Source organism: Notothenia coriiceps, unplaced genomic scaffold (genome assembly GCF_000735185.1).
Source record: "Notothenia coriiceps isolate Sejong01 unplaced genomic scaffold, NC01 NC01_scaffold00014885, whole genome shotgun sequence".
NCBI classification, from domain to species: Eukaryota; Metazoa; Chordata; class Actinopteri; order Perciformes; family Nototheniidae; genus Notothenia; species Notothenia coriiceps.
The window spans coordinates 2855-13801 of NW_011347586.1; the positions used below are offsets into that span (position 1 = coordinate 2855).

The window sequence follows — 10947 nt, forward strand, 5'->3', positions numbered from 1 at the left end:
CTTTCAACTGCATGTTATAGCCTAGCACCATACCTCCATCACACATGTTTTGTACAATTTCAGGCGATTTGTCATCCATTCTAGAAAAACTGTTTTTTTGAGATTTCAAGAAGCCTGAAAAAAATGTATGGATGTCTTTTATGTACATTTATCCATGTTGGAAGCAGACTTTGATGTTTCAGGAGTTAGATAAAGATTATAGAGATGTGATGTGGCCCTCTGCCTTGTACCAGACACAAACTGCTTTGAGGAATGGCACAACTAATCTTGCTGATATAATAACACCATGACTTATTTTGGTAAATATTGTAAACAAATATTGATTTTTTCCTTTGAAATATTTAAAGTTTTCCCGTTTCAGGCGTTCCTCATAAATCTTTATCAAGATACAGGGACGGATGGGCACTAACGCATAGCCTGAGCATGAATGTACATTATAGAAGATCACTTATTAACATGTAATGTGAAACAATACCTGCGCTCATGACTCCCTGTACTCCCGTCTCCTGAATGCAGCACTCCACGTCACTCAGGTGCTGAATGTTGCCATTTGCAAACACTGGAATATTTACCGCCTTCCTGCAGCACAAACACACCAAACCTGATTTGGTATAGCTATGATAGGAGCACCAGATACACTTGCAGGATTTAAAAGGAGGTGACTTAGCTTACCGTACTGCCCTGATGTGCTCCCAGTTAGCGATCCCCGTCATGGCTCCTTTCTGGTCTTTGGTTCTGCCGTGCACTGTCAGCAGCTGGGAAAATATTTGACAAACATTTAAACAACATCTTAAGCTTCCTGAAACAGATAGCAGATTGTACAGATTCGAAAAGACAGTTGATGAATTTGTTCTGCATGAACATGGTCCCACCTGACAGCCAGCTCTTTCCAGCATCTGGGCGTAGCGGACCGTCTTCTCCATCTCCTCGAACACACGGATCTTGCAGGTAATGGGCACCGAGAGCTTTTCATTGGCTAACCTGACTGAAAAATGAGAGGAATGTTCAGAGACAGTAAAACACTTTAATAATAACTTCATAGAGTGGTGCAGTGATGACATATTTTTTGGAAGGCAAACCAGTAGTTAGCGTGACAATACTTTCCTCAAGAAAAAGCAATGGGATTTTTCCATTGGATTTCGAAATATTGCAGAAAGTAAGATCAACATTTGAATGATACTTACATGTTTTGAGGATAATCTCCACACATTAACATCTTTTTAATAATTGAAGCAGAAAGGAAATCCCCAGAACTAAAAAGCTAACGTAACGCAATAAACTAAATACATGATGGTCACATGACTTCATGTCACATTAGGCCACTTGTTAGCTTCCGATGTTTTTGTAACACATAGAAGCTTCAGGCATTCACCAGTGGGGTATTTACTGACGTAGCTTGTCGTAGAACAAAACGTGAAAATCTCTCCAGCTTGTGTTAACCTCAGACCTTATTACCGTGAATCTAACCAAAAACATGTTCAAAACACATTGAATTCAAGACAGGAGAAGCGGAAGTGGTAAAATGCCAACTAATTTCCATGTTTTTGGGACTCATTCCTGCACCACTCTATAATACACTGAATACACTGAGGTCATCCCGACAACACGTTTAAATCAGACTTACCCATCTTCTCTAGCAGCTCCCACTTATCTTGTAGGAAAGCTCCATACTGCCCTGCGAAACAAGCATCGAGGGAGGTTAGTTTTCTGCGAGGGGCTGTTCTGATCATCCACTCTTGAGGTTTTTTCTGCAGCAACTGAGAGTACCTCTCTTTGCGATCATCTGTGGGCAGCCCAGGTTCAGGTCGATGGCGTCGCAGTAGTCCTGCGCCATCAGAGCCGCCTGAATGAACACCTCTGGATCATTGGCACAAAACTGACACACAGACGAAGCAATGATAACCAATGGTAATGTCAGACAAAACGTGTTAATGGAAACTATCATAACAGAACTGGGAAGGTATAATAAAGATGGTGGTAATGTTCCATGAATCACCTGTGTGATGAGCGGTCTGTCCTCCTCACACACTTCATTGTAGAGGTTATCTCTCCTGTAGTTAGCGTCCCTAACAAACACCTGAGCGTGCAGCATGGGGGTGTAGCAGAGATGAGCGCCGTGCCTGCGACTCAGCAGCCGCCACGCCAGCTCGCTCTGGTCCACCATGGGGGCCACCACATATCGGGCTTCCTTCAGGGTCTTCCTCCAGAACTCAAAGGCCTGCAGCTTGGCCATCACAGCAGACTTCAACAGACAGGAAGAACAGAAAGTCATAAAGAGCCTGCAGGAAAGCTAACACACCAAGAAGGTCCTGCAAGAAATAAACTGTGAATAATAACATTTTAGCAACACATTAAGGTAGCTGTCAGAGCTTGGAAACCTAATAATGAATGGTGATGTATTCTGAAGTACAGCCAGTGGTGGAAGGAGTACTCAAATGTTTTAGTTGAATAAAAGTAGCAATACTTAATTGTACCCTGATACAAGTACAATTCCTACATTCAAATCTTACTCAAAATATACTTAAAGGAACAAAAGTAAAGGTATTCGTTAAACGCCAATTTAAGAATCATATTTGTGGTTTTACCAATATGCTGGATATCTCAACATATAATTTCATGTAAAAGTGTATTTAATGATTTAGTTATATTTTATATTAGCTAATAATCTTAATCTGAAAAGTAACTATTAATTAAAAAGTGTCAGATAAAAGTAGGAGTGAAAAGTTAAATACTGGCTGCCAAACTGTACTGAAGTAGAATTTTAAAGTAGCATAAACTAAAATTACTCAAGTAAAGTACAAATACCTGAAAATATTACCTAATTACAATGAGTAAATGTACTTCTTTACATTTCACCACCGAGTATAGCTTGCATTAGCATAACATTAGCTTCTTGCTGTTAAACACTCGTGATCTGTTTGAAACTGTATTATAATATTGAATAGCCCAACTAGCTAGCCTAGCTTTATTTACAGTGCCTTCCCAACATTAGCACAAACAAAGTACACACAGTACTTAATTATGTTCGTTTCGAGTGTTTCTGTGTAACACTTCATAGTTATCATTATTAGTGTTTTTATAATTAGCTGTGTCTGGGCTGTGCTGCGGTTAGCTATACGAGCTAGCAGCAGCTCATGATCGAGCTGCATGTGTTTCTCTGGCAGCGCGTGCACCGACACGCTACAGTACCACCAATAACCTGAGTAATACCCGTATGTACCTGTACTACCTATATGTCATGTACTACTTGTACTGCTAATATATGATGAGAGTTTGCCGTGTCACCTGCAGTACTGAGAGCTTTGAAGAGTATTCCAGGGTTGCGTTCCGATAATCCAAAAATCAGCTCCTAAATTCTAACCCTATCTCCTATTCCTTAACCTCTGAGTGTAACGTCACGGGGTTAAGGGATAGTGGATAGGAGAATTCAAAAGGACTTAGGAGAAGAGACTGCGGTACTTAGAGAATCCGAATGCACTTTCACTATCTGACGTATTTATAATGCGCCAGCGGACGTCATTGTGTGCGTCTGCTGCTGTGGTGAAACTATGGAAACTACAGTGTTCTATACAGCGGACTAACATGGATGTTTAATAAGAACGAGGGTACTCATCTAGAGACTCTGCACCGTGCTCTGATGCTGTTGTTTTATGCTTTATGAACGTGGACAACAGAGAAACATATTCTTCATGACCAAACTTGGAATTGAAATAAAAAAGGAAAGTGAAATTTATGCTCGTCACCTTCTCCCTCCGGTCCACATTAATACAAATGATCCCAATACTTATGATTGTATGAAAATATTTTAAAATCAATACAAATGTATTTATTATAAACGTTAGTCCTTAACACCTATCACTGTGTACATCACCATTCAAACATCTTTTAAAAGTTGAACAAACCCCACACAGCTCAGTGAAATGTTGACTTTATTTGATCATTTCAGTAAAAACTAACGTTCATATTTCTCTTTTTGATTATAATACTGATGAACGTTCAAAACAAAGCACTTTGGCAAGTTACCACATACATTTTAAAAAGCTTAATAAGCACCGTAACTTTCATGATATAATTTCTCCGTCATAATCGTTTGTTTCCGTGAACGGCCGACTGTTGTGTGACGCAAATGCTGCGGCTGCAAGGCATTGTGGGGCTGCATTTTCTCCTCTCCTTTCGGTTAGGGAGGTCCAGTGGTTCCTAAGCTAAAGGAGGTTATAAAGGAAGTTTGAAACCTCCTTTCCTTTCATTTGGAGAATTGGAACGGCACTTATCATGGCTGCCACTGACGTACTTCCGGGTCATTTCACGTGGTTAAGAAGGTTCCTAAACTAAATGGACTATTGGAACGCAACCCTGGTGCAGCACTTTCCAAATGTCTGCAACAGAGAAACACAACCGAGAAGAAACGTTCCCTTTCTATCGTTCCTACAGCTTTCCTCTTTTCATTTTGTTAGGTTCATTTGTTGCATTTCCGCCCCCAGCTGGTATGGAGTGTCTACTATGTTTCTCATTATCAATATTACCATTATTTTTTTCTTAATGGATTTGAATCATATACAGTCTATAATTTGAATGAATGAATAACATCCAATGTGGGGGCCCTTTTGTAGAACATCTATCAGATCATTGCATTGCTTTTTTCTTCCTCGTATTTATGATATAGTAGAAAATGCTACATTATAAACTACTTTAGGAGTGCTTTTCAGTTATGTCTAATCTCTCATGTTTAATTACTTTAATCTCTGTGAAATCATCGCCCTTTTTTTCCTCTTATGTCTGTTGATGCTTTGATATCTGGTTTGCTGAAACTCATTGTGAAATTAATGTTATTATTTGTGTACCCCCTTTTGCAACCCTTTCTGCAATTGTATCCACTTTGATACAAATACTATCCATTAAAGGTGTTAGTCAATCCCATGGATGTATGTCAATCCATAATTTGACTTTCTCCCTGTGGTTGTTATGCATAGTGGAAAAGACTAATTTAGACTCATTTCAAGATAGCAGTGGAAGCATGAAAAATACTTCATCACAAGTAAGAGCCCTGCCTTCTAGCGACAAGAGAATGAGTATACTGTCAGATAATCGGTTTCAAGGATTCATTTACTATTCAATCTCCAACTATGTTATGTTTTGTTTGCATGTGTTACGTAACTCCAGACATCCTCATTCACACATTTTCTTTAAAGACCTTTTAAAGAAGTGAATCACTGTATTATCAGCTTTAAATTAATGTTAACTTGAATACAGGCACCTCATTTGACACATTTATTAAAGCAGCTTATACCATGACAGGCTTGCAAATATTGCTAATTAAAGACACAGGAATCCGACTTCATTTAAGATTACATTTTACAACTTTCAGCTAACAGATGTTTTTCTTTCAGAATATTTCATTATTATTGTATTATGGATACAGAATCTGTCTTTTACAGCATCATACAGAAACCAATATGCTCAAATGAAAGTAATGTTGTAGTGTTGGACTTCTATCAGGAACATTCAGTAGGAATTTGTATTCAAACATTTTATTTATAGTTAAAGCAGCTGCTTTTATAGCTTGTCGTGAGCTTTTCTTTCACATTCTGAAATACATTGGCTGTGGCTTTGTGTCACACATACACACATACGCTGTACATTGAAATCGCAGTGAGTCACATTTAACAGACAGATCAATATAAAGCTAAGAGAGCATGATATTCAGCTAAACACATGGACTTACCTTAGATAAAATAACCTATATCATATGAAAATAAATACAATTTATATTGAATTTGAAAGTATCTCTGTTGAATGATAAAATGAAGACATGAGGTCTCTTTACTAAGATGAGTGACACTTCAAGTCCCACTCGTTATTCACCCATCACCATGGAGACTGACTCACCCACCCAGCTGCTGTGTTATATGATGTGCACCACTAATAATAGGGAACATGTTTGGCCTCCTGTACTAAAACAAGTGTATTGCATTGTGGGACAATTATGGGACAAGGTGATCCCTCCTCTATACTACACTCTGTGAGAGCTGTGTAGGCAAAACACTTCAAACACATGTTTAAACACTTCACTTAAAGACTGTGTGCTAGACTAATGGGCCGTGGTGATGAAGATAATACTTACAACCTGAGGAGGAATCATAAAGCTTCCACCAAAACAGCAACAACACTTACACTCCATACACTTAGCAACCATTAGCAACCATGAATTACTGACACAACTGAAACCACTTGTCACTTCATCATTGAGTCAGCCTTAACTGTTAAGCACAGACAGCACAGAGAGACATTTGTACTTTGATGGCGGCAACTCATTTTCAAAGCGTACATTAACCATTTTAAAGGTCACTTATTATGCAAAATCCACTTTTTCATGTCTTCTATACATCAACATGTGTCCCCTCTGTGTAAAGAGACTCTGAAAGTTTCAGGAAAAAAGATTCCCTCTCTTTTTGTCCTGATCCATTTATATAAAAACCTGTCTGAAAATGAACTGATCAGATTTTGGCCACTTTATGCTGTCTCAACGCCCCCCCCCCCTTTATCACCTGAATCTCCTCCGACAGTACCATTGTGTTCTTTGTAACCAAATATCTCTCAGAGGAGCGTGGGGAGGGGCTCCTTATTTTCATCTAAGTAACAGACAGAGAATCAGCACTTTTGAAACAGGGCTGAAACAGAGGGTATTATGGGATGCTGCAATGATCTGTTTGGTGTTTCGAGCCAAACACTTCAGAGACATGTTTTGTATATATCTGAGAACTATTATATATTGATGAAAAACAGTATAATAGGGGACCTTTAAGCAACAATGGAAAGGAGTTATTCCTCACGCGACGGAGCTGTTTTCGCTCCTTCAAAAAGCAGACATGAGAAGACCAAAACTAACAGTAATTAGTCCATCACTCAATACTTTCACAAACACACTGTTTGTATGTGGCTCTCAGCTCAAAGCCCTTTGGTACCTCCTTCAGATCTTCAAAACTATAACTTTTGTCATTTCCTAAAACAGCCAATACTGCATTGTTTTCTACATAAAACTAAGCAGTTCGACTTCTACCAAATTGTAATGCTCATCCACCTTTATTTATTGCTGACCCTATCCTGATAAGAGTACATCAGAGCCTTGCTTTGCAAGTTGGCAGTTAGCATGTCTGATAACTAGCTAAGAGAGCTGTGACTAACTCTTGCTCACAAATTGTGGCTAGCTAGTGTTATAGCTGTTAGCCTGCTAGTCTTCACTATGTCACCAAGGGTCGTTTCTACATGATGAACCAGAATGTTTAAACTTGTGTGAGATAGTTAAGGGTAGAATAGGTCCAAAGACATCAAGTCTGGCAAACTTTTCACAAAGGTTCACATATTGACGGTCACCTTTTGAACATGCATGAATCTATATCTAATATGAGGTTAGCTGCTCCACATTTGAATGTAACAGGATTCAGTAAGATACATCGATTGTTGATTTAACTGGGAAGATAGACAATACAATTATTTCTCCAGCTAAAATCTCATAAGCAACTGTATTAATCTCTTTTCATGGTATTTGCTGACACTATGAATTCAGAATATCATCAAAATCACCCATATCCTTAGTTGCTGGTTAATTAAAAATACAACTTTTGACTTTTGATAAAAATTGTATCCACAAGTCAGTGCTGCACCTTATAACATCTAGTGATGAAATATTGCTGACATAACTCTTACTATTACTATTTCATATGGCAGTGGTAGCGATAAAACAGCCATTCTCTCTGGCCTTCTACTCAGAGCGGAGCATGACACCTGGCTATTCCCTGTGTTTTTGTTTTTTATATTTCTGTTGTAAATTATTGTATTTTATTGTGATTGTAGTAAAGTGTTTTTATTACATGTACAGCACTTTGGCTCGACCAAAAATCACTTTAAATGTGCTATATAAATAAAACATGATTGGATTTGATTTGATTGACATCTGGATTAAACACTACATTTAAGGAAAGCACAACTATCTAACGGTGTTCAAAGTTCACTGTTGGGGGGTTATAAAAGAGGTATGGGTCCCCTGCATGACCAATCACAGGCTTGTCTCAGGACTGTTGGCCATGTCTCCATTTTGTGTTGGCTCTTTCAAGAACTTTTCGACTTCCTGTGAGTCCACTGTTAAACTAGCTGGCCTGATCCTCTCTTCTGTCTCTTTGTCTATTTCCTCTTTCTCCTTCAACACCTCCTTTGTCTCCTTTTCTTGCTCCTCTCTTGCTCCCTTCTCTTCTTCGTCATTGACGTCTGGACCTTTGCTGCACTCCTCTGTCACTGTGATGTTCTCAAGCTTGTCTGCTGATGCTGAGGGCTCTTTCTTGATAAACAGGAAGTTACATGTAGCCAGGACGACAGCTGCCAGGACCACCTCGCATCCTGCCAGCAGGAAGATCCACATATAGTTATGGGTGGCATCAAGAAGCCGGCCTGACAGAAAAGGAGAAGACAGATGAGAGGATTACTTAGGTTACCAAACATGGCCTAACTGTGTACTGAATAACAGGGGAGAGGAACACATGGATAAGTGCATGGATTTTGGTTTGGTCCGATATTGTTAAGCAATCGAATACTGTAGCTTGTCACTAATCTTCAGAGAGTTAGGAAGCAGACGTGGTGCCTGAAGCTAATCATTCTTCATGAAACTGAATGTATTAGGGTGTTGTTCAATGACTTGTGAATAATAACCCTCCCCAATAAAGTATTATGGTTTTGTTTCTGTCTGCGTTTACCTAAATGAGCTGAAATTAATTTGGCGAGCTTTGAGCAATCAGTGCATGGTTGACGTTCCAAGCACCCAGTGGAATCTAGGGAAGTAACAACTTGGGAGTTTACTGTTAAAATCCTTTCTTTTGGCGCCACTAGATGAGACCGTTTTGGCCTTTTAGTAGCTGATAAGAGTTCGTGTTTAATAATTTCCCTAGTTGTAACAACTATTATCTCCAGTACTAGCTGTATCTGACAATATAAAACCCCAAAAAGGCTCAACTACAAAAGCCCATCACACAAATTGCCTACTTGTTCCTGTTTTCAATGGACTCCAAAATCAGTAGTTGCAACCCGCGGTCATGTGGACAGATGCTTTATGTCATTACTAAAACTAACTATGTTTATTAAGAAAGTGCTTTTAATGTTTTTGCACCTTCATCTTGGTGTGAGCAACAGAGACACATTAAATAATACTACTTAACTTGCATGGAAAATAAAACAGGATTAGATAATATCTGACCACTAATTGTACATGTCCTGGAACAGACACTGCTAATTAAAAGATAACAATGTAATTTGCAGGTGTTTTTCAGTCTGTTGCTTGCTCTTTTTTCTAAACTTCACGATGCTGTCTTGGCCCCTTTCTATATCTCAAAGGGAAATACTTTGAATAAAGATAATGAAGGTTAGAAAACATTTATGGGTTGTAGGCTCTATGCTGACTGACCTGCAGCAGGCGGCCCCACTAGCACAGCGATGGCTTCCATAAGCAGCACCAGGCCAATGGCACTGGAGAACTTCTCTGTACCAACTATTGCCATGAGAACCTCAAACTGCAGGGCCCCCACCATGCCGTAGGAGAGGCCAAAGAAGATGCAGAAGATCACCAGCGTTGTGTAGTCGTTGGCCTGGGGAAAAATCGTGACACGAATTGTAAAGGACAATCAAAATGTAGGGTTAGCTTTGAAACCAGACTTTCCAGTTGATAACGAGTTAACCATTACCAACCTGTGATCCGATGAGGTCAGTGATTCCGTTGAAGATCATAGCAAAGCTGAAGAGGTAGACGCAACGAGGACGCACCCATTTCATTCCAGCTATCAGACCGCAAGTGGGCCGTGCAAACATGTCAATGAAGCCCAGGATGGAGAGCAGAAGCGCTGATTTGGTGTCCTCATTCCCCAGCTCCTTCGCATAGCTCACGACAAACACCGGCGGCACAAAGAGCCCCAGCACCATGATGGACGCCGCCACGGTGTAGATGACAAAGCCGCGGTCTTTGAACACAGAGAAGTCCAGCAGTTTGGCTTTGGGCTTCTTCTTCTCTGCTTCTTCTTCATTGTCCTGTTCCAGCTCCTTAGATTTGAGCGTCTTTGGAGCAACCAAAGGCCGCATCAGGGCCGCGCACACACAACAGTTAAGTAGAATGCCACCCAAGATGAGGAAGCTCCCCCTCCATCCGTACTGGTACTGGAGAACCTGGCCCAGTGGAGAGAGGCAGCACAGAGCCGCAGGGCTTCCTGCAGCCGAGAGCCCATTGGCCAGGGGACGCTTCTCACTGAAGTAGCGGTTTAGCATAATGAGCGATGGTTGGAAGTTCAGGGCTAACCCCAAACCTGCAGTAAAGGAAAAAAAGTTCCTTATATTCTTTGACCTTCTTTAGGCAAACATGCATTTAACTGTCTTGTTTTGTAGGGGATGTGTTCATATAGATGTGTCACATTCTAAAATACTTTATGTCAGCTTGAATGACTGAGTATGGTAGGTTTGTTCAGGAGAAATTTCAGCAGAGCATCAAACCTGTTATGACCCCAGTAGAGAGGTAAATGTGGATAATGCTGGTGGAGAAGGAGGCCAGGATCATTCCCAGAGAAGCGAGGATGCCTCCCACCAACATCACTGGACGACAGCCGAAGCGGTTCACCAGCACACTGCACAGAGGACCTGATGAAGAGGAATAGACTGTGTGTGTGAGCAGAAAGTATACGGGCCTGACAAATACCTAAAATGCGGCTTTCACACCAGCGCTTTTCCCTTTCTAGCTCCGAGCTAGAGCTTTTCTGGTTCAGCTCCGGTTTCCCTTTTCTGCTCCTGCTCTGTTCACACCGCCCAGAGCCCGACTGGTGCAGCCGCTGCTGCGTCATGACGTCACCGTTTACATCGCTGATTTGCTCCCCAACGGCGCTCACAACAAAAACAACAACAACGGGGGACTGCGTCGGGTCG

At 40.5% G+C, this 10947-nt stretch overlaps 2 protein-coding genes across 2 annotated transcripts; both read right to left on the bottom strand.

Annotated features, from left to right (window-relative positions):
* Nucleotides 1-407: 407 nt before the first annotated feature.
* Nucleotides 408-3380, bottom strand: LOC104948689 (tRNA-dihydrouridine(16/17) synthase [NAD(P)(+)]-like). Its single transcript, XM_010774910.1, has 7 exons — nucleotides 3286-3380; nucleotides 1997-2242; nucleotides 1768-1876; nucleotides 1625-1675; nucleotides 873-985; nucleotides 673-755; nucleotides 408-579 (listed from the first exon to the last, which is right to left on the bottom strand). The coding sequence occupies exons 2-7, from the start codon at nucleotides 2231-2233 to the stop codon at nucleotides 435-437; spliced, it is 738 nt and encodes a 245-aa protein (XP_010773212.1). The 5' UTR covers nucleotides 2234-2242; nucleotides 3286-3380; the 3' UTR covers nucleotides 408-434.
* Nucleotides 3381-6730: 3350 nt separating this feature from the next.
* LOC104948690 (monocarboxylate transporter 4-like) lies at nucleotides 6731-10683 on the bottom strand (the record flags this gene model as incomplete). Its single annotated transcript, XM_010774911.1, has 4 exons — nucleotides 6731-8442; nucleotides 9449-9629; nucleotides 9730-10337; nucleotides 10522-10683. Coding segments are annotated over 4 exons (1340 nt in total), but the record flags the coding sequence as incomplete, so codon positions are not given.
* Nucleotides 10684-10947: the final 264 nt, after the last annotated feature.

What these genes read in the sequence shown, in the direction of transcription:
- LOC104948689 (XM_010774910.1), bottom strand. Translation starts at nt 2,233, where the DNA reads ATGGCCAAGCTGCAGGCCTTTGAGTTCTGGAGGAAGACCCTGAAGGAA. An exon ending in GGAGCTGCTAGAGAAGATGG is followed by an intron (nt 986 to 1,624) that starts GTAAGTCTGATT and finishes CTCATTTTTCAG; the next exon opens with TCAGGTTAGCCAATGAAAAG. An exon ending in GAGCACATCAGGGCAGTACG is followed by an intron (nt 580 to 672) that starts GTAAGCTAAGTC and finishes TTTGTGCTGCAG; the next exon opens with GAAGGCGGTAAATATTCCAG.